This window comes from Phyllobates terribilis, unplaced genomic scaffold, assembly GCF_046119375.1.
Source record: "Phyllobates terribilis strain yellow unplaced genomic scaffold, ASM4611937v1 Scaffold_3__8_contigs__length_932513732, whole genome shotgun sequence".
In the NCBI taxonomy this organism is placed as follows: domain Eukaryota; kingdom Metazoa; phylum Chordata; class Amphibia; order Anura; family Dendrobatidae; genus Phyllobates; species Phyllobates terribilis.
This window is the reverse complement of record NW_027362763.1, coordinates 246,757,698-246,782,373: the sequence shown is the minus strand read 5'-3', so window position 1 is coordinate 246,782,373 and position 24,676 is coordinate 246,757,698. Positions and strand designations below refer to the sequence as shown.

Sequence of the window (24,676 nt, the reverse complement as noted above, 5' to 3'; positions counted from 1 at the left end):
ATTTTGTGAAGTGCATCAGTCCCTCCTGCCGCAAAACAACCCCACAACATGATGCTGCCACCCCCATGTTTCACATGTGGGATGGTGTTTTTAGGCTTCCAAGCTTCTCCCAAGCTTCATCAGACCACAAGACATGTCTCCAAAATTAAGGTCTTTGTTCCTGTGTGCACTTGGAAACATTAATATGGCTTTTGTATGTTTCTTTTGGAGTAATGGCTTCTTCCTGGCAGAGTGGCCTTTCAGTCCATGTTGATAAAGTACTCGTTTCAAGGTGGATATTGACACAATCTTACCAACTTCTTCCATCATCTTCACAAGGTCTTTTACTTTTGTCCTTGGGTTGATATGCACATTTTGGACCAAAGCATCTCTGGGACACCGAACCCGTCTCCTTCCTCAGCGGTTTGATGACTGGACATTCCCATCTTGTTTGTGCTTGCATATAATTGTTTGTACAGATGAACGAGGCAGCTTCAGGTATTTTGAAATTGTACACAAGGATGAGCCAGACTTGTGCAAGTTCACAATACTCTTTCTGTTATCTTGGCTGATTTCTTTAGACTTTCCCATGATGCTACACAAAGAAGCAGTGTGTTTCAGGTGTGCATTAAAATACATCCACAGGTGTATCTCTAATTAACTAATATGTTACCAAAAAACTTATCAGAAGCTTCCAAACACATGACATCACCATATGGGCAGTCCAGAATTGTTTAAAGGCATAAGCAAAAGAGTGAGGGGGTTGCTCACTGTTGTAGTGGGTGCTCAGAAGGAATTGGAATATACTATAAGAAATAAACTTCGGCACTCCAGTTTGTGTAATATGCAGAAAATATTTTTTATTAATCACATGTGCCCCTTGTTTCACAAAACAGGGCATAAGCCCTTGATATAAACCAATGTTTCGACTTTTAGATCGGTCTTTTTCAAGGTCATCACTAGATATAAACAAACAAATAATTAATTAATGGAGATATATATTTATACAAAAATAAATTTAGTTTGTAACATGATATATCATCGGCTACTATGAAGCAAGAAAAAGGTTAAATAGTAACATATGATGGTGCCTACATATGATGGTGCACCAAAACTTTGATGAGTTTATACAAGTAAAGAAGTGGTATTGAAGAGGATAGCCGAATATATAGAGGAAACCGTATGTGGACCAAATTGGCCATATTTAAAACTTGGACACCATGAGAAGCCAAAAAATCTTCCAATACACAAAATTGACAAAATTAACCAGGATTCATATTACCAGTTTGGAAATGCTGCTTAAAGCAGAATTGGAGTTAAAGGGAACTCGTTGCTTCCTATACGATAAAGAATAAGGATTATATTTCCAAACAACATATATAGTCGGTGCAATCACATACAAACATGTGGTCCCATTAGCTCACTGCAGATCTCCTACCTGTGCCTGGGGCGGAAATGGACCGGGCAACACGTGGTGTGGGAAGACATGTGGAACTGCCTCCTTATATATCGTGCTGTTCAGTATTATTGGTGGTTCCAGTGGAGGCACGCTCTATGCTGGTGGAGCGCACCATGCTATTGCCTAAAGGACCTGCAGGTCCTGCAGATCACATGTGCCGCAACTTCCGGTAACGTGACAAGTGACTTCCGGAAGCGGTGGAACGTACATGCGGTCCATGGCGTCCGATGCTTAACAGCGCTGTGACAAGGATAAGTGAGGAGGTATCCTGGGTTATTGATAAGGTGTGCAAGTGTGAATAGTGTGGTCTGGAGAGTCAAAAAACAGCTACTGAGATTAGGAGAAGGGAGTGATAATCCACTAGTGATCAATAATACTGGGGTCGACTTATGATGGAAAAGTGAAAGTCCACTAGTGATCAAGCATCCTGAGGTGCAGTGAGATGAAATGATGCTAATGCTAGTTGGTGACCTAAAATGGGAGAACAGAGACAAGAAGAGACTGATGAGACTGATGAGAGATGCATCAAATAAACATAATAAATATAATAAATCCACAAATAAAGCTCCAATATAGATAATGTACTGATGGAAAAGACAATGGTAAAGACACATTGGTTATAAACATATGTAAATCATAATAGTCAAAACTGTTTCGTATTCCCTATTCAGACCTTTGGGATGTAAGGTCTGAAGGGTGTGGATCCAAAAGGATTCACATTCCTTCAGCGTTTTTATGCGATTGCCACCTCTGCGGGCAAGTGGTACATGATCTATCACTTGGTATCTCAATTGAGAAATGGTGTGGGGTCTGTCTATGAAATGAGCAGGTATGGGCAGCATAGTGCGTTTGCATCTGATGGTTGATTTGTGTTGAGAGATGCGGTCTCGGATATGCTGGGTGGTTTCCCCAACATACCCGAGACCACACGGACATTTAATCAGATATATCACATGTGTAGATTCGCATGTAAAGTATCCCTGAATTGGGTATCTTTTGCCAGAGAGGGGATGTGTGAATGAGTCGCCTTTCATGATATTGGAACATTGGAGGCACCCCAAGCATGGGAAGGTGCCTCGACGTGGTGTTACCAAAGTACGCTGTATCGGTCCTCTTTTTATGGGGCCTACGTCCGCTTTGACAAGGTGGTCGCATATATTGCGTGGGCCCAATGTCGTTGTATACACTGTTAAATAACCTCATTGTTGAAATTTACAATTCATTTCCATATGTCTAGTACCCCTAAGTTCATTATTCGATACAGTGCGTTCGAATCTATGATGTGCTAGAGTATAATAGCAAACTATTTTTGTCAGTAGGTTTAACATAGAGGTCACTCTCCAGTGAGCCTGTCTTGGTTAAAGTGATGAAAGTATCTAAAAAATGAATTGAATGCAAATCATAATGCATTGTGAAGGTCAAGTCGGGAATACATGTATTGAGGTATCCAAAGAAAGAGTATAATTCACGGTTAGTGCCCGTCCAGATGAAAAAAATATCGTCAATGAAATGTTTCCAATATAATAAATATCTCTGAAAGAAATTATGCGTATGTACGAAAACATCCTCAAAGTGAGCCATGAAGATATTTGCGTAAGAGGGTGCCACATTGGAGCCCATCGCTGACCCCCTTCTTTGGAAGTAGAATGTGTCCTCAAAGAGGAAATCATTTTTGGTGAGGATCAGTGTAAGCATATTGATGCAGAAATGGATTTGTTGTGGCGTTAGTGGAGTCTGTGTGTTAAGAAAATTGGATGTGGCTGTGATGCTATCCTGATGATCAATACTCGTGTAGAGGCTATTCACATCAATAGTCACTAATGTGCTGTTGGGAGAGATACAATCTAATTCTTGCAGAGTTGTGAGAAAGTGGCTGGTATCCTTAAGGTATGAAGTGATCTTAAGAATATATGGCGTCAAAATTTTTTCAAGTGTAATGGCGAGAGTTGACAGAATCGAGTCTGTGGAAGCAGCAATAGGCCTACCTGGTGGCGCTTGTAGATTCTTATGTAGTTTGGGCAGCTTATAGAACACTGGTATGGTGGGATGGTTATTAATCAGAAATTCACCTAGTTTAGAATCAATAGTGCCTTCCCTAAATGGTAAGAGGCTAATCTGGTGATAAGATCTCTTATTTGTGATGTGGGATTAAAAGAGATCGCAGAATAGGTATCACTATCATTCAATTGGGACCTGACCTTAGTGATATAATATGTCCGGTCTAACACGACCACTGCCCCGCCTTTATCAGCTGGCTTGATTATAATATTCCTGTTGTCTTTTAGGGACTTGAGTGCTTTAGATTCCTCATTGGTGAGGTTATTTTTATTATGGAATGCTCCCCTCTTGATGGAGAAAAGAGTGTGCTCCACGTCCCTATTTACCAGGTCGATGACAGTTTCAACATGGTGATAGTAACGGGGAGGTTGGAATCGGCTTGGGACTCTTAACTGTAAATCCAGTAAAGAAAATTTTCCTTCAGTCTGACTCTCCATATTCCCATGCAGTGTAAGTCCAATGCAGTAAGCCGCTTGAGCTCCTTCTCCAGGTCTCTTGCGCTTACCTCCTCAACAGGACTATGGAGGAAAGTGCCCGGGGTAATAACCCGTGCTATAATACCACTGGCCCAATGAGGAATCTAAAGCACTCAAGTCCCTAAAAGACAACAGGGATATTATAATCAAACCAGCTGATAAAGGCGGGGCAGTGGTCGTGTTAGACCGGACATCATATATCACTGAGATCAGGTCCCAATTGAATGATAGTGATACCTATTCTGCGATCTCTTTTAATCCCACATCACAGATAAGAGATCTTATCACCAGATTAGCCTCTTACCATTTAGGGAAAGGCACTATTGATTCTAAACTAGGTGAATTTCTGATTAATAACCATCCCACCATACCAGTTGTAGAGATCTGAGGTTGTGGGTTGTAAGTAATCACCTAGACAGGTTAACGATGCAACAATATTTTATTGATCACAGCCATGGTAATAAAGTAATTCCAGGTAAATGGCCAAAATACAGTTCTCTCAGTCCTTAAGTTCCCAATCTGGGTTCAGAAGTTCCACTGGCTTTGTATAAGGCCATACTCACTGTCTCCCAACATTTGGTTGGCTCACAGATTTCATATCTCCAGCCAGTATAGTCTGTAGCCACAGTCCATGATCCTCTATCCAGTAGCAACAGTTCTTTTAAGAAAGTTTAAATCCAACCGACATAATCCATAATCCAAGTCCACGGTCTCCATCATCTTCCTTCAATAATTCCACCCAACCTGACTAAAACATGTCTGTCTTTTCTTTTGCTGGGATCAGTCCCCTCCCAGGTCAGAAGTGATCACCCTCCCCCTTAAGCATTTACTGTTAGCTAAAAACAATGAAGAATATTCTATAAGCCTTCATCTGAAACTGCATGTAAGACCCCATGTGGTGACGGCTCCACTGTGTCTACAATCTACACACACATAATGAGATTATTGCCTGTTGGAACAATGGTTAGATACTCCTGAGATACAGATATCCTGAGATACAGATTAGTGGAATGCTGGACATTTTACAAGTGAATCTTGTACACATACTGACAAGTTAGCAGAACTATACAAAACATAACAAGTAAATCACTAATAAAACACAATAATAATATTGACAAAAATGGTGGTCCGTTGCTGACAAAGTATCATAGTTTTTAGTAAGTGGGCAGCTCCTCACACAGGTGTTCTATACGCTGCCCAAAATACATAAGAATCTACAAGCGCCAGCAGGTAGGCCTATTGTTGCTTCCACAGACTCGATTCTGTCACCTCTCGCCATTACACGTGAAAAAATTTTGACGCCATATATTCCTAAAATCACTTCATACCTTAAGGATACCAGCCACTTTCTGCAAGAATTAGATTATATCCCTCCCAACAGCACATTAGTGACTATTGATGTGAATAGCCTCTACACGATTATTGATCATCAGGATGGCATCACAGCCACATCCAATTTTCTTAACACACAGACTCCACTAACGCCACAATAAATCCATTTCTGCGTCGAAATGTTTACACTGATCCTCACCAAAAATTATTTCCTCTTTGAGGACACATTCTACTTCCAAAGAAGGGGGACCAAGATGGGCTCCAATGTGGCACCCCCTTACGCAAATATCTTCATGGCACACTTCGAGGACGTTTTCGTACATACGCATAATTTCTTTCAGAGATATGTATTATATTGGAAACGTTTCATTGACGATATTTTTTTCATCTGAACGGGCACTAACAGTGAATTACACTCTTTCTTTGGATACCTCAATACATGTATTCCCAACTTGACCTTCATAATGCATTATGATTTGCATTCAATTCATTTTTTAGATACTTTTTCATCACTTTAACCGAGACAGTCTCACTGGAGAGTGACCTCTATGTTAAACATACTGACAAAAACAGTTTGCTATTATACTCTAGCACATCATAGAGTCGAACGCATTGTATCGAATAATGAATTTAGGGGCACTAGACATATGGAAATGAATCGTAAATTTCAACAATGAGGTTACCCTGAGCACATTTTAAAACAAGACCATCCCCGTTCTCATATACATGAAAAGACCCATAGGATAGCTTTTGTAAACACGTACCATCCCTTTGGCAATGCTATTCAACAGGGTATACAACGACATTGGGCACTATTGGTAAAGTCACATCCGACAATACCTGAATTTGCTAATAAACCGTTGATATGCAATAAACGCCCACGCAATATACGCGACCACCTTGTCAAAGCTGACGTAGGCCCCATAAAAAGAGGACCGATACAGCGTACTTTGGTAACACCACGTCGAGGCACCTTCCCATGCTTGGGGTGCCTCCAATGTTCCAATATCATGAAAGGCGACTCATTCACACATCCCCTCTCTGGCAAAAGATACCCAATTCAGGGATATTTTACATGCGAATCTACACATGTGATATATCTGATTAAATGTCCGTGCGGTCTCGGGTATGTTGGGGAAACCACCCAGCATATCCAAGACCGCATCTCTCAACACAAATCAACCATCAGATGCAAACGCACTATGCTGCCCAGACTTGCTCATTTCATAGATAGACCCCACACCATTTCTCATTTGAGATACCAAGTGATAGATCATGTACCACTCGCCCGCAGAGGTGGCAATCGCATAAAAAGGCTGAAGGAGCGTGAATCCTTTTGGATCCACACCCTTCAGACTTTACATCCCAAAGGTCTGAATAGGGAATACGAAATACTGTTTTGACTATTATGATTTATATATGTTTATAACCAATGTGTCTTTACCATTGTCTTTTCCATTAGTACATTATCTATATTGGAGCTTTATTTGTGGATTTATTATGTTTATTTGATGCATCTCTCATCCGTCTCTTCTTGTCTCTGTTCTCCCGTTTTAGGTCACCAACTAGCATTAGCATCATTTCATCTCACTGCACCTCAGGATTAGAGTTGAGCCACCCCCGTAGTGTTCGAGTTCAGTTCGGTTCGTCGAACACCCGTATGTTCGCCGAACTGTTTGTCGAAGTGTTCGTCGAACACCGTCGAACACCGTTAAAACCAATGGCAGGCAAACAAAAACACATAGAAACACATAGAAAACACATAGAAAACACCTTCAAAGGTGTCCAAAAGCTGACAAACTACTCAGAAGACACAACTAACACATGGAAAAATGACAAGTACATATAGTCATGCAAAAAGAAAAGAGGTTGAGGAGTAAAAGGAGGGGGAGACACAGCTATAGGCATGTCATGCCCTTCTAAAACAAAAAAAGTGCGAAGCTGACACGGCCAGTCCGTTCCTGCCCGTGCAACCTCCGTGTCACCGGGTTTGTGCCAGAGCTGCGGTGGACCCTGACGGCCAGCCCCCCTCTCCCAATACTGGCGCCTGTCCGCTGGTGGGTCGAGCGAGCCCCCCAGCGGTGGAGGCAGGTCTAAGCTTTTTAATTTAAATTGTCTCTCTAATTTGAATGAGTACACTTTAAATCCTTTTACAAGGATCTATTGGAGGGCAAGTCTGATGCCAGGGAATTACAGCTCCAGTAGCGTCCACTAAAGCTGCTGCAGTTAAAAAGCTTTTAGAAGGATCGAGCTTGGCGGTCCACTTCAAGGCGTGCTACCGCCAGTCCCAGCCCCTGTGGCTTGGAGTGCCTCCCGATGCTCTTCACTGAGTGTCCCAGGGGCCCGAAGCATTTCCTTTGAAAAAATTAAGTGTCCAAACTACAGGTGGTGTAGCTTGCTTAACAGCTGGGATAATCCGCTGACTAGCAGACACTGCTACTAGGCACAAAGTATTTTCTGGGCTAGATGCAGTTAAAAATTTGTAATTAGATACTCTCGTTGGATGCTGAGAAAGCATTCCATAGAGTCTCCTGGCACGCCATATATTATTCTCTTAAAAATCTTTGGGTAGGGGTATAGGGGACCCTTTTATAGCCAAAATCACGGCCCTGTATCGCAATACGTCACCTAGGCTGAAGATAAAAGGAACATTTTCATCACCTTTCATAATCACCAATGGGACAAGGCAGGGATGTCCTCTGTCCCCTCTCTTATACATCCTAGTGACGGAGCACCTGCTCTCATCAATTCGCCATAACCCCAATATTAGGTGGATTGAGGTGGGAGGCACCGAGTACAAGTGCTCTGCATTTGCTGATGATGTCCTAGTATATATCACTCAATCACATATATCCATCCCTGCTGTTATGGCTGAAATAGATCACTTTATTACATGGTCAAAATTTAAAATCAATGCAGTGAAGTCTGAGGCCCTCAATGTCTCCCTCCCCAAATCCATACAGGATTCCATCCAGTCCAACTTTCCCTTTGCCTGGCCCTCACAGGGTATCAAATACTTAGGAATTCATATTCATAGAGACCTCTCCCGTCTATGTTATCTTCATTTTGAGCCCTTTATTGAACAACTCCATACAGACCACGGTTGGCAAGTTAGAACTGTAAGATTCACTACGTGAACCACTGGTGTTTTGTGGAAAAGCACATGTACACTGTGTTCCAAATTATTATGCAAAAAGTGTTTAGGAGTGATAAGGTAAGAATTTGTTTGTTTGTCAGTTAAACTCATTGATGGTGATGTGTGTCAGGGCTCTTTATATCACTGTAAGCAATTGCAGACACCGGTGCTAATTAGTTTGGCAGGTGTGTCCAATGAAAGGCAAGACTACTTAAGAAGGCTGTCCCACATTATTAAGCAGCCTACATTTTCTGCCAAAATGGGAAAGAAAAAGGATGTGTCGGCTGCTGAGAAGCAACAAATTGTGGAGTGTTTAGGTCAAGGCATGACTACAGTCAACATTGCCAAGACACTTCATCCTGATCATCGCACAATCAAGAAGTATGTAGCTGATTCACAGTACACACGTGTGCATGCTGATAAGGGAAAATTGAGGACTCTTTCCTACAGGCAATTACATCAGGTTAAAAGAGCAGCGGCAAAAAAGCCTTGTCATAGCAGCAGACAAGTTTTTGAAGCTGCTGGTGCCTCCAACGTCCCCCGAACAACAAGATGCAGGGTCCTTCAGAGGTTTGCAGCTGTGCGTAAGCCATCCTGTCGACCTCCTCTATCCACTGTACACAAGCAGACACGGCTCCAGTGGGCCAAACAATACATGAAGACTGACTTCAAAACTGTTTTGTTCACCGGTGAGTGCCGTGCAACGCTTGATGGTCCAGATGGATGGAGTGGAGGATGGCTGGTTGATGGACACCCCATGCAAACACGGCTACGGCGCCAACAAGGAGGAGGTGGAGTAATGTTTTGGGCTGGAATCATGGGGAGAGAGATTGTCGGCCCCTTTAGGATCCCTGAAGGGGTAAAGATGAACTCCATAATGTATGTGGAGTTTCTCAAACAGCACTTCCTGCCATGGTTCAAGAAGAAGAACCGTGTATTCCGCAGCAAGATCATTTTCATGCATGATAATGCACCGTCTCATGCTGCACATAACACATCTGCATCTCTGGCTGATATGGGCATAAAAGGGGACAAACTTATGGTGTGACCCCCATGCTCCCCTGACCTCAACCCCATTGAGAACCTCTGGAGCATCATCAAAAGGAGTGTCTATGATGGCGGGAGGCAGTTCACATCTAACAGTTCTGGGAGGGTATTCTTTCCTCATGCAAAACAATTGAAGCAGAAACCATCCAAAACCTGACAAATTCAATGGACGAGAGAGTTCAGAAGCTCCTTTTGAACAAGGGGTCCTATGTGCAAATGTAACATCACCTAGAATAAAGTTTTGAGTTGAAAACTGTTTGATTTCAGTTTCTAATAACCTGCTAATGCTTATAATTTCAAAAATGACCATTTTTTTGTTCTTTATTAAAATGAAAAGGTTGATCGAAGAGTGTGGGGGATCTAAGAGTGTGGCAACCCAGTAGTCAGGATTATTTCGAATTCTGACAATCTGAGGGTCATGTTGCAGGTAGTGCAGCAAGAAGGCACTCATGTGTCTTGTGCATCTAGGGGCCCCAAAATTATTTTCCAGGCTAGATGCAGCTAAAAATTATTATTCATTTGAAAGCTGGTGGAGCTTAGTATAGATGGCCTAATAGAATCAGTACTGCAAACTGCTACAAGGCCAAAATTATTTTACAGGCAAGATAGAGATAAACATGACTAGTAATAATTTGAAATCTGGTGGAGCTTAGTATAGATGGCCTAATAGAATCAGTACTGCAAACTGCTACAAGGCCAAAATTATTTTACAGGCAAGATACAGATAAACATGATTAGTAATAATTTGAAATCTGGAGGAGCTTAGTATAGATGGCCTAATAGAATCAGTACTGCCAACTGCTACAAGGCCAAAATTATTTTACAGGCAAGATAGAAATAAACATGATTAGTAATAATTTGAAATCTGGAGGAGCTTAGTATCGATGGCCTAATAGAATCAGTACTGCATACTGCTACAAGGCCAAAATTATTTTACAGGCAAGATACAGATAAACATGATTATTAATAACACTGGTGTACAAAAAAAAAAATAATTCTGGCATGGACTTTAAGAACAGTTTTAGACTAATTTGAAGGTGCTGAATTCAAATCTGATCTTATAATTTCTCTATCGCATCACGTTTTTGCGCTATAGGTATATAGCCCATTTTCAATAATTCCAAGAAAAATATAAGTAGTGTATGAAAAGTGCCGGTTTATACGGTTCACTAAGGTAAATTTAGTTTTCATTTAGTCTCCCAATAAATGTGAGAATATCTTTGTTTTCTTTGAACATGCATAATTCCCATTTGTTATGATAAGAAAGTAAAAAAACAGTTTTTCAAACACCCTTGTTTTCTGTGCTACTGGGACAGTAGAGCTACAGCAGAGCATTGGGTGAAAACTGAATGGCCTCAGCGACAGAGTTTGGCATCTGGCGATAAGAATGTCATCCATGATCCTCTAGGGGATAGGAAGAACATTGTCTTTCCTCCCTTGCACATAAAACTTGGATTGATGAAGCAGTTCGTCAAAGCTCCCAATCACAGTGGAGAATGCTTTAACTATATATGTTCAACTTTTCCTGGTCTTAGTGAAGAGAAGAAAAAGGCTGGAATACTTGATGTACCTCAAATAAGAACACTTATGAGAGACCCAAACTTTATCACATCAATGAATGAGACAGAAGAAAGAGCTTGGAATGCATTTTGTAATGTGGTGCAGAATTTTCTAGGGAATAAGAAAGCAGACAACTATGAAGAGATTGTGGAAGAGCTACTAATGAGTCTGCAAAATCTTGGATCTAGAATGAGTATCAAGATTCACTATTTACACAGCCATTTGGACTTTTTTCCAGAGAACCTTGGGGATGTGAGCGAGGAACAACGGGAGCGTTTTCATCAGGACATTAAAACAATGGAAGAACGGTATCAAGGCCGGTGGGACTCACATATGATGGCTGACTATTGCTGGAGCTTGATGAGAGACAACCCAGAAGCTGTACATCACAGATCAGCCAAGAAAAGAAAGTTCAAATAGCTGCCATTTGCCATTCATCTGTGTGCCATATATATGTGTTTTATATTTTGTAGTTTAATTTTGTAAATATATTTGATTTGCTGTACACAGACTTTGTAATTTTTGTTATTCCTTGATTAAAAATATACAAAATGTAGTAACGAAAATCATGAGGTTTTTATCAAAAAACATTCGATAGGAGTAATTTCCATCAAAAATATCTCGAAATCCTGATGTGATAGCCAAAAACGGAGTTTGTATTAGTAATCAGCAGCCAAAATTGACTTAAAATATGTTTTAAAACCTTTTGACAGAAAAATTGCGTTGACCAGTGTAATTTTAAATCTGGTGGAGCTTAGTATAGATAGCCTAATAGAATCAGTACTGCAAACTGCTACAAGGTCCAAATTATTTTCCAGCCAAGATACAGATAAACATGATTAGTAATTTGAAATCTGAAGGAGTTTAGTATAGATGGCCTAATAGAATCAGTACTACACAGTGCTACAAGGCCAAAATTATTATACAGGCAAGATACAGATAAACATGATTAGTAATTTGAAAGCTTAAAACGGTTGGTGAGGTGATTTTAACAAATCATCAAGCTTTTACTCTCCCCAGGATGACACAGGGGTAGAAAAGTCCTTTCGGATCCATGATTTGTTCATCTTTATGAACGTGAGTCTGTCTACATTCTCAGTGGATAGCCGCGTGCGCTTATCTGTCAGCACACCACCAGCAGCGCTGAACACACGTTCACACAGAACGCTGGCTGCGGGGCATAACAAGATCTCCAAGGCGTAAGTGGCGAGCTCCGGCCATTCATCCAGATTGGAAGCCCAAAAAGAGCAAGGGTCCAGTGACACAGTCGTGGCTTCAATGTTTACTTGGAGATACTCCTGTACCATCGTCTCTAGGCGTTGACTATGTGTCAGACTTCTTGTCTCCTGTGGCCTTGCAAAGGATGGGCTAAAAAAGTGGTGAAATGATTCCGCAAAATTGATGTTACCAGCAGATACTGTGTTTCTGTTACGTTTTGAGTGCTGAACACTCGACGGTCCCACGGTTGGCTAGTTGGAACTGTGAGATTCACTACGTGCACCACTGGTGTTTTGTGGAAAAGCACATGTAAGATTCTGCAACCGTCTCTGCTGATACTCCTGCATGCGTGCATCCCTTTCTATGGCAGGAATAATTTCTGCAAATTTACTTTTGTACCGGAGATCTAACAGTGTGGCAACCCAGTAGTCAGGATTATTTCTAATTCTCACAATTCGAGGGTCATGTTGCAGGTAGTGCAGCAAGAAGGCACTCATGTGTCTTGCGCATCCAGGAGCACCAAGTCCCTGTTGTGTTGGTGGCGAAGTAACAATCATGCTTCCTTCCTCTGCCCTCTCTCCCCAACCTCGCACAACAGAAATGTGATCAAGGTCTCCTTCATCTGATGAGTCTTACATCAGTTCGTCCTCCACTTCTTCCTGGGCTCCTGCACCTTCCTCACTAGTTTGGCTGCTACCATGCGCCCTGGTAAAACCATCTCCCCCACCCTCACATGCCTGCCGCCTTGGTGCTGCCGACCGTCTGGACCTTGCAGATGTTAGCCCTTCCGCATACAACTCCTCCTCCGCTACTTCCTCCACCTCCTCTTGTGCCACCACCTGACTCCGAATTCTGTTTAACATGTGCTCCAGCATGTAAATCACAGGAATAGTCATGCTGATAATGGCATCGTCAGCACTAAACATCTTCGTCGCCATTTCAAAACTGTGCAGAAGGGTGCATAGGTCCTTGATCTGAGACCACTCCTCCAGCGTGATTTGCCCCACCTCTGGATCTCGTTGGCCCAGGCTATACGTCAGAACATATTGCACAAGGGCTTGTCGGTGCTGCCACAGTCGCTGCAACATGTGTAGAGTTGAATTCCACCGGGTAGGCACATCGCATTTTAGCCGGTGAAGTGGCAGGCCCAACGACTTCTGTAGAGATGTAAGTCGCTGAGCTGCGGGATGCGAACGACAGAAGTGAGCACACAGCGACTGTACCCTCTGCAGAAAGCCATCTAGTCCGGGATAGTGGCCTAAAAATTGCTGGACAACCAGGATCAACACGTGAGCCATACAAGGCACGTGTGTGACATTGCCCCAGCGAAGGGCCGCACCGAGGTTTGCAGCATTGTCGCACACGGTCTTCCCTGGCTTCAGGTCCAGTGGAGACAACCATTCATGAAACTGGTTCTCCAGAGCTGACCACAACTCCTCATCTGTGTGACTCACATTTCCCAGACATTTCAAAGTAAAAACCGCCTGATGACGTTGAGCCCTGCTGCCAGCATAGTAAGGAGGTGTGCAAGATCCCTTCTGCGCAGTTAGAAAGCTTGTGGCATGACCAGACAGGCTTTGGGTGCAGGTGGAGGACCGAGAGGAGGTTGAGGAGGCAGAAGGAGTGGAGGAACTTTGAGATAAAGAGGATTGACGCACAACTCGAGAGGACGGCAAGACTTGTACAGCAGCCCCTTGTCCTGCTGTCACCATAGTTACCCAGTGCCCAGTCAGCGACATGTAACGCCCCTGTCGATGCCTACTCGTCCAAGTGTCTGTGGTGAAATGCACCCTGTCACACACAGAGTTTCTCAAAGAAGCGGTGATGTTGTGTGCGACATGCTGGTGCAGGCACACCTTTCTTTGAGAAGTAGTGCCGACTGGGCATCTGGTACTGGGGCACTGCGACGGACATAAGGTCTCGAAAATCCTCTGTGTCCACCAGGCAGAAAGGCAGCATTTCTGTAGCCAAGATCTTGCAGATGGTGAAATTCAACCTCTTAGCTTTCTCATGGCTAGGAGGAAATGGTCTTTTACTTGTCCACATCTGAGGGACCGAGGGCTGGCTGTTGTGCTTAGACGGGGTTGAGAAGGGTGTCCCCGGCAAACTGCCGGTCTGTGAGGAAGATGCAGACGGACATGTTAGGTTGCCTTGATCCAAAGGTGGTGCTATCGATGTCGGACAGCGCTGAACACCAGCTGGTGTTTCCACCTCCAAAGAAAATGATGACCTGCCAATCACGCTGGCTGTTGCGGGTAAAGAGGTGGCAGGTCTGTGTCCCAAAACAGGTGTGACTGCTGTCCCCCCAGTCACAGAGGATAAAGAGGCCGCGGATGCACAAGATGTGGCAGACGGTGGTTGGCCCGGTTGGCTAGGCCGCATTGTAGCACAGTGAGCTTCCCACTGCAACTTATGCTTCATATCCATGTGCCAGTTCATGCATGAAGTACTCAAACTATGGATTTTTTGGCCTCTACTTCGCTTTTGCTGACAAATGTTACAGATAACACGAGTTGGGTCATCTTTATCGATCTGAAAAAATGCCCAGGCTATGCAAGGCTTAGCACCCATGAGACCTGAAGAGCCACCACGACTTGTGGTCAGAGGCAGAGTTTTGTTTGAGGATGCAGTTGTTGACGTGCTTCCAGTACTACGTCTCTGTCCAGGAAGGCGCAACCTGACCTCGTCGTCACTAGCATCCTCCTCCACCTCCCCTGCTGACCTCATCGACTGGCTGACTGTGGGTTGACAGTAAGTGGGATCTCCAACCTCGTCATCATCACCCTGTGTGTTATCACACCCTGTCGTCCTCAGAGCCAACCTCTTCCTGCCCTGACAAAAAACTAAAGTTGTCGCTCCAATCAGGTATTTGAGTCTCATCATCATCTTCCTCATTGTCTCCACCAACAGGAGTTACAGTTTGGGAACTTGGGTCGACATTATGGTCAGAACCTTCTGCGTCTGGTCCTGGATCCGACTCATAAAGATTCTGGGCATCAGTGCAGATCATTTCCTCGTCTGGATTCACAGAAGCTCTGGAGCTGACCTCTGATTTCCAGGCTATAGTATGAGTAAACAGCTCTGCAGACTCAACCATCTGTTCTACCCCATACTCAGACGGGCAGCTGGAGACTTGGGAGCTGTGAGGAAGCAAGTGCGATTGGGGTGACACCTCTGAGGACTGGAGTATATGTGATGTTGAAGTTGAGGTGGAGGAGAGCCCACTTAAAGGAGCACTTGATATCTGTTGAAGCACCTGCTGTTTTTGTGCCTCATCTGGAATTTGTAGCGATTGGCGTGGCCGTAAGAAAGGGATCTTATCACATTGTCCGCTAAAAGAAGTAGACATCTTAGTTTGGCTGGAAGATGGTCTTTCTTCTGCAGATGTTACTGTTGCTTTAACACCTACCCCACGGACACAACCTTTTTTTCCCTTCCCAACATGCCTATTCCCCTTTCCACCAGCAGCAGGCCTTTTTCCACTCATTTTGGTGGTTAACTAATTCACAACTCTGGAGTTGTTTGCACAAAAACAATGGATGGGAACCGAGCAGAGCTGAGTGGCCAAACTGTGGTATTAGCCCAAAAGTATTGGCTGGGTTAGATGCAGATAAAAATTATTTAGAATTTGCAACCTGGTGGAGGTTAGTATAGATGGACTAATAGAACAAGTCCCACACACTGCTACAAGCCGAAATATTTTTTCAGAGCTAGATGCAGAAAAAAATTATATTGAATTTGCAACCTGGTGGAGGTTAGTATAGATGGACTAATAGAACAAGTCCCACACACTGCTACAAGCCGAAATATTTTTTCAGAGCTAGATGAAGAAACAAATTATATTGAATTTGCAACCTGGTGGAGGTTAGTATAGATGGACTAATAGAACAAGTCCCACACACCGCTACAAGCCAAAATATTTTTTCAGAGCTAGATGCAGAAAAAAATTATATTGAATTTGCAACCTGGTAGAAGTTAGTATAGATGGACTAATAGAACAAGTCCCACACACCGCTACAAGCCGAAATATTTTTTCAGAGCTAGATGCAGAAAAAAATTATATTGAATTTGCAACCTGGTGGAGGTTAGTATAGATGGACTAATAGAACAAGTCCCACACACTGCTACAAGTCGAAATATTTTTTCAGAGATAGATGCAGAAAAAAATTATTTTTAATTTGCAACCTGTTGGAGATTAGTATAGATGGACTAATAGAATGATGCTATGCCCAAAAGGTTTTACTTGGCTAGGTGCAGTAAAAAAAATTGTATTCTATACACAGGTGGTGTAGCTTGCAACACAGATAGGCTACTCCACTGACTAACACACACTGCAAGAGGCCAAAAAGGATTTGGTTAGCTAGATTTAGCCAAATGCTGTGAAAAAAATTTGCACTGCATTGGCACAGACCTGCCTGGCAAAAAGTCCTAGGAAATGTTGTAACCTAGTCCTCAAAAGGACTGCAATTACAAGTAGACCCTACTCCCAACCTATCTATTTAAGAGCACAGACCTGCCTGATAAAAGTCGGAGGAAATGATGTAACCTAGTCCTCAAAAGGACTGCAATCACAACTATTCCCTACTCCCAAGCTATCTGTAGATTTGTGCGAAAATTGGCTTCAAATGAACACTCAAAGTATAGCGCACGCAGCAACAGCGGTGCCGTCTAACACGCAGCTGCAGCAGTGAGAAAATGGTGGCTACGTGGAAAATGGCTGGGTCTTATAGCGCAAGGTCATGTGACATACACTGCCAATGACACATGCCCTTGCTTGTGTGAAAAAAAGCAGTTCGCTCCGTGTGTGCGCTGCTGATAGGCTGACAGATTGCACCTCCCCACTGTAAATGCGGGAAAGAGAAAAAAAAATGGAGATCTTCATTATTTATGCAGAGATCCATCCCCTGCCCCTCCCTCCGTCCCGCTGTACACTCAAACTGCGTATTAACATTAATTTTCAGCATTACTGAGAAAAAATCCAGTTATGATTTTGGTGCATGAACAGTTATCGAACATAACCTCGAACAGCCGGATTTTTTTCAAATCGTTAGTGTTCGCCGAACGGCTCGAACACCGCCCAAAACAGCTCGAATTTGAGATTGGCGAACAATTCGAGTCGAACACCGCTCATCTCTACTCAGGATGCTTGATCACTAGCGGACTTTCACTTTTTCATCATAAGTGGACCCCAGTATTATTGATCACTAGTGGATTATCACTTCCTTCTCCTAATCTCAGTAGCTGTTTTTTGACTCTCCAGACCACACTATGCACACCTTATCAATAACCCAGGATACCTCCTCACTTATCCTTGTCACAACGCTGTTAAGCATCGGACGCCATGGACCGCTTCCGGAAGTCACTTGTCACGTTACCGGAAGTTGCGGCACATGTGATCTGCAGGACCTGCAGGTCCTTTAGGCAATAGCATGGTGCGCTCCACCAGCATAGAGCGTGCCTCCACTGGAACCACCAATAATACTGAATGGCACGATATATAAGGAGGCAGTTCCACATGTCTTCCCACACCATGCGTAGCCCGGTCCATTTCCACCCCAGGCACAGGTAGGAGATCTGCAGTGAGCTAATGGGACCACATGTTTGTATGTGATTGCACCGACTATATATGTTGTTTGGAAATATAATCCTTATTCTTTATCGTATAGGAAGCAACGAGTTCCCTTTAACTCCAATTCTGCTTTAAGCAGCATTTCCAAACTGGTAATATGAATCCTGTTTAATTTTGTCAATTTTGTGTATTGGAAGATTTTTTGGCTTCTCATTGTGTACAAGTTTTAAATATGGCCAATTTGGTCCACATACGATTTCCTCTATATATTCAGCTACCTTCTTCAATACCACTTCTTTACTTGTATAAACTCATCAAAGTTTTGGTGCACCATCATATGTAGACACCATCATATGTTACTATTTAACCTTTTTCTTGCTTCATAGTACCCGATGATATATCATGTTACAAACTAAATTTATTTTTGTATAAATGTATATCTTCATTAATTAATTGTTTGTTTATATCTAGTGATGACCTTGAAAAAGACCGATCTAAAGGTCGAAACGTTGGTTTATATCAAGGGCTTATGCCCTGTTTTGTGAAACAAGGGGCACATGTGATTAATAAAAAAATGTTTCCGCATATTACACAAACTGGAGTGCCGAAGTTTATTTCTTATTGTTTAAAGGCATAGTCATCTTAGTGTATGGAAACTTTTGACTTTTCTCTCATTATTCTGGCATTTGGCAAATATTAAAAATTATGGTAATCCTAATTAGACGGGAAAAAGGGAAAGGTTCATTCTGATTTTATGTCAGATATTAAGAAAAACATGCATATATGCATTTTTATATAGTGTATGGAAACGTCTGGTTTCAACTGTGTGTATATATTTTTGTATATAGATATATATATATTATATTATATGTGTCACGACGGTGACTCGCACAGACAGTAAGCGCCGTCCTACTCACTGCGGTCACCATTCTGTTCTTCCCAGTCTCGTGACGTCTCGCTGAGCTGTCTCCTGCAGCATTTCTAGCTCTGCTGCATCCTACCGCTGCTGGTGAGTTTCCACCTGGCTATATGGAGGCACAGCCAGACTTTGCAGGAATTTAACCACTTGTGTCCTGCAGAGTTTAGGTTCCCCAGCCTATCCCTAGGCAGCAGGGAGTTTATAAAGCAGCTCTTCCCACCACTCCTTACCTGAATGTAGGTTCCTAGTTGCTTGTCTCTAGATCCTGTTAGTGCATGTTTGTTCTGTCTCTCCTTCTATTGACTGGGCTCAATTACCGTTTTTCCTGATTTCTCCATTCCTGACCACAGCTACGTATATTGAACCTGTGCTGGCTGCCATGACCTTGCATTGTTTGACAATGTCTTTGCCTTCGTCCCCCTGTACCTCGTACCCATGCCTTTGACCATCCGGTCAGCTGCTGCCGACCCAGGGACTACTTTTGGAGTGGTACTTGGTGACTACTATACAGTGCAGACCAAAAGTTTGGACACAGCTTCTCATTTAAAGATTTTTCTGTATTTTCATGACTGAGAAGGTGTGTCCAAACTTTTGGTCTGTACTGTGTATATATATATATATATATATATATATATATATATATATATATATGTGTGTCTAAATATATATACAGTATATGTGTGTATATAAATATGTTATACGTACACCCACACACATATATACTGTCTAACTGTGTGTATGTATATATACAGTACAGACCAAAAGTTTGGACACACCTCATTTAAAGATTTTTTTTGTATTTTCATGACTATGAAAATTGTACATTTACAATGAAAGCATCAAAACTATGAATTAACACACGTGGAATTATATACTTAACAAAAAAAGTGTGAAACAACTGAAAATATGTCTTATATTCTAGGTTCTTCAAAGTAGCCACCTTTTGCTTTGATGACTGCTTTGCACACTCTTGGCATTCTCTTGATGAGCTTCAAGAGGTAGGCACCGGAAATGGTCTTCCAGCAATGTTGAAGGAGTTCCCAGAGATGCTTAGCACTTGTTGGCCCTTTTGCCTTCACTCTGCGGTCCAGCTCACCCCAAACCATCTCGATTGGGTTCAGGTCTGGTGACTGTGGAGGGCAGGTCATCTGGCGTAGCACCCCATCACTCTCCTTCTTGGTCAAATAGCCCTTACACAGCCTGGAAGTGTGTTTGGGATCATTGTCCTGTTGAAAAATAAATGATGGTCCAACTAAACGCAAACCGGATGGAATAGCATGCCGCTGCAAGATGCTGTGGTAGCCATGCTGGTTCAGTATGCCTTCAATTTTGAATAAATCCCCAACAGTGTCACCAGCAAAGCACCCCTACACCATCACACCTCCTCCTCCATGCTTCACAGAGGGAACCAGGCATGTAGAGTCCATCCGCTCACCTTTTCTGCATCGCACAAAGACACGGTGGTTGGAACCAAAGATCTCAAATTTGGACTCATCAGACCAAAGCACAGATTTCCACTGGTCTTATGTCCATTCCTTGTGTTCTTTAGCCCAAACAAGTCTCTTCGGCTTGTTGCCTGTCCTTAGCAGTGGTTTCCTAGCAGCTATTTTACCATGAAGGCCTGCTGCACACAGTCTCCTCTTAACAGTTGTTGTAGAGAGGTGTCTGATGCTAGAACTCTGTGTGGCATTGACCTGGTCTCTAATCTGAGCTGCTGTTAACCTGCGATTTCTGAGGCTGGTGACTCGGATAAACTTATCCTCAGAAGCAGAGGTGAGTCTTGGTCTTCCTTTCCTGAGGCGGTCCTAATGTGAGCCAGTTTCTTTGTAGCGCTTGATGGTTTTTGCAACTGCACTTGGGGACGCTTTCAAAGTTTGCCCAATTTTTCGGACTGACTGACCTTTATTTCTTAAAGTAATGATGGCCACTCGTTTTTCTTTACTTAGCTGCTTTTTTCTTGCCATAATACAAATTCTAACAGTCTATTCAGTAGGACTATCAGCTGTGTATCCACCTGACTTCTGCACAACACAACTGATGGCCCCAACCCCATTTATAAGGCAAGAAATCCCACTTATTAAACCTGACAGGGCACACCTGTGAAGTGAAAACCATTGCCGGTGACTACCTCTTGAAGCTCATCAAGAGAATGCCAAGAGTGTGCAAAGCAGTCATCAAAGCAAAAGGTGGTTACTTTGAAGAACCTAGAATATAAGACATATTTTCAGTTGTTTCACGCTTTTTTGTTAAGTATATAATTCCACATGTGCTAATTCAGAGTTTTGATGCCTTCAGTGTGAATGTACAATTTTCATAGTCATGAAAATACAGAAAAATCTTTAAATGAGAAGGTGTGTCCAAACTTTTGGTCTGTACTGTATATATACATATATGTATACATATTTATATAATATATTTGTGTGTGTATGTATGTATAACCATGTTGCTGTAAATATAACATGACAAATATGAACTATAATCAACCATTTGTAAACTAGGTATTATTTGTATGAACTCATCTAGGATTTTCGTTTATCTGTAGGTGGCACGCTGAGAATGGATGTATGGGATGGCTGGAAAGAATTCCTCAGTGCGTGTGTATTTGGACACAAACAAAAAGTCGAGCATTACTTATCAAAGTCTGAAACTATTCTCAGGTACAGAAATTGCTTACAGTCTTGGTTATAATTTCACCTTGTGATAATCTATTGTTGAACCTAATTTCTGGCCCTTGTGCCACTGCCAGAGCTATTTGTGGCGGCTAAGTATTTTCCGATCACAACTTTGTAGAACATATCAATGCTCTACCAAACCAAACTTTCTTGTGTACGGGGGAATTGGGAGAGATAATTGATTGTCCAATGAGTGCTCATTTGTATGGCCAGCTATAATGTGGTGTAGGTACAGTAAAATGCTTACGAATTGCCATCTTCCCCATTTATCCTTAGCTTCTCTTTTCCTCTTTGGACCATGTGACCTCAAATCAGACTAGCTAGAAGGGCAACCAGAAGTCGCTTTCTGGCCACGGCCCCACTATTAGTATTTGGTCAGTATTTTTTCTCAGGAGTGGGAGCTAAAACCAGGTGAGGAACAATCAGAGAAAATGTATAATAGAAACAAGTCACCAATTCTGCATTTATCACCCACTCCTGGTTTTGGCTCCCACTCATCATTTATGTCTATCATCAGCTTCACATTATTATTTTTTTTTTTTGTAACATGGGTCACCTTACTAAATAGTAAGTCTTCAATTGATATCCAAATAAAAGGCTATTTAAGGATATCTGTTCAAAATCATAAGTATTTTTTTAATTGTTCCTATTAGCTAAATGGAATAATGTTTTGCTGTTTTGGCAAAGAAGAGAGTAAGGCTGTGTGCCCACGTAGCGTTTTTCAAGCGTATATGCTGCGGAATTTCCGCAGCGTAAACGCTTGAAAAACGCATGTAGATCCGCACCCCATGGTCCCCAATGGCATTCCGCAATGTCAATGCCCATGCTGCGGATTTTTCCGCAGCATATATGCTGCGGTCAAAAATCCGCAGCATGTTCATTAATTTTGCGGAAGCGCAGCGGAATCAATGTGCGGATGGTACCCAAGTCTGGAGGAGAGGAGACTCTCATCCAGACCTGGGTACCAAAGAACCTGTAAAAAAAAGAATAAAATAAAGTTTATACTTATCTTCTGATGTTTTCCCTCCGTCGCGCTGTTGTCTGAAGGACCTGCCACGTCATTGAGTCATGTGACTCACCACATGACACAATGACGTCACCGCAGGTCCTGCACACAACAGCGTGAGCCGCTCAAGACTCCGGACGGGGCAGAGAATGCATCAGAAGGCGAGTATAAAGTTTATTTTTTTATTTTTTACCATTCTGAACAAGTTGTCAAGCACTTTTCCAAGTGATGCTTGGAGAAGTGCTTGATAACCCGCATGCGGAAATGCATGCAAAGACGCCTCACAAACGCTTCTACCTGGCGGGAAAACCGCATGTAATATCCGCATGCGATTTTCCCGCCAGGGAGAAGCGTAAAAAATATGCTTCAGGTCCGCAACGTGGGCACATAGCCTTAGTCGGTCTCTGTTACAGTCAATCTAGGTGACAAATACGCTTTGAACATACAAGAGGAAGACTACATACAAAAACTATACAATTAAAGTCATAGAAGATTATAAAAGAGCCCCTCATACACATTAGACTAACGTCAGCCGACCCCAACGATATTGGCCGACAGTCTAATATGTATGGTGGCTTACAAACTCTCCCTCGACAGATGTTGTAAGGGCAGAGAAGGATTGGACAAGTTCAATTCTGGAGTACCGATCCTTTTGTACTCTGGGAGATAAGCTGCTGCCAGAAGAACTGAAGACTCAGTGATTCCTGTGTATGGGGGACTAGAGAGAGCTGTGTATGGGGGACTTAAGGATAACCAAAAAAAGAAATAAGACTAGTTAACAGCAGATTCCCGTGGGGAACACTGTTACACTATTCCACAAAGTAAAAGCAAACGGAGAACTAGTGGAAAGAAAAGGAACTGACAATACTAAGGTGCCAGACTTTACATTTGCTGACTATAACCAATGGTGATCAAATATGGAAATGTTATTGTGTATATGTTACAGTCTGTTCTACAATAAACCTGTGTGTCTCCCAATCAGGTTCCAGCAGCGAGTAGCTCTGTACATGGCTGCACACTTTGGACATCTGGAACTTGCGGAATGGCTGCAGACCAACGGAGTCAGAGCAGATGAGGCAGTGGGAGTTCATCCTTATAGAGAGTGGTGCCGTGATACTAACCACCTTGATATTGGGAAATGTCCGGTCCATGCTGCTGCTGAAAATGGTCAGCTTCTTCTGATCAAATCATTTATTGCACGAAATGTTTTGTGCTTGGAGTGTCAAAATGCAGTGGGTCAAACAGCACTGAAGATATGCATCCGCCATGGATATAAAGACTGCCTTTTATACTTAATTATGAAAATATGGTCAGTTGTCTCTTTCCCCAAAGTCTCTCTTCCCATGAGCATTTACATCAAAGTTAAAAAATGGCTATATACAACTCAGAAAAGACTTCACAGAGGAAAAAAATGGGCTCCAGAATTTAAAACACGTGTTGGGGACCCAGTTGTAGTTGATGGATTTACAGAATCAAGCATGACTAGTAAAGATCTACATGGGTATTATCAGGACAAATGGAGAAAGGTTGTGCAGAATTCTCGAGCACACAGCAGTCATGCAATTGTTAATGTCATTTTAAAATTGCGTCCTAAGACATTGAGGGAGCGGACAACACAATTTTCCACATTTCCATCACTCAAGCAAACAAGAGGAAATCCTATCCAGAGGGGATGTCAACCTGTAAGGGAGTCAGCAAATATCGACGACATCATTACGAATAGCAGGATTCCTCATATCCCGCTTCCACCAATCGCAGACATCAAAAACAGCCGTCCACGTAATTTAAGGACTCCCCGTGCTGCTTTTTTGCTGAATTCATCTCTAGAGTCATTCTCAAAATGCAGCGGTCAGACACCAAGACAGAGTGCGGTGTATTTCTTAAGCCTTGCAAGGTAAGTGTCATTTCGGAAAGGCTAATAAATTGCCCCCAACAACAGTTGATCAATAATATAGGAAATCGACCGGTGCTAATTTACTTACATTTTCATGTAATAATAATCATGAGGGATTCATGTGAACAGTTGATTTTGGGTCAGTCGTTCCTCTTATCTCGGCGCACACTTTATGACATGGGAGGGTGACGACCTGTCTGCAGTCATTGGGTTCAGCGGTAATGCCGAGTAGACGGCATGTGACCATTCAGTAAGTTACCTGCTGCAGCGCTCACCTGCTCTGCGTCACTGGTGAAGAGGGGTGCAACAGAGAGCTGGAGCTGCGGGGGCTTTAATATGTAAGTAATGCTT

At 42.6% G+C, this 24,676-nt stretch overlaps 1 protein-coding gene across 1 annotated transcript in view; it reads left to right on the top strand.

The window, feature by feature from the left end:
• ANKUB1 (ankyrin repeat and ubiquitin domain containing 1) overlaps nt 1-24,676 on the top strand; it is a 78,386-nt gene that overhangs the window by 43,777 nt on the left and 9,933 nt on the right. Inside the window, exons 4-5 of the mRNA XM_073674701.1 lie at nt 21,296-21,410; nt 23,414-24,325. Coding sequence (XP_073530802.1) covers nt 21,296-21,410; nt 23,414-24,325 — 1,027 coding nt within the window. The remainder of the gene's footprint in view (nt 1-21,295; nt 21,411-23,413; nt 24,326-24,676) is intronic.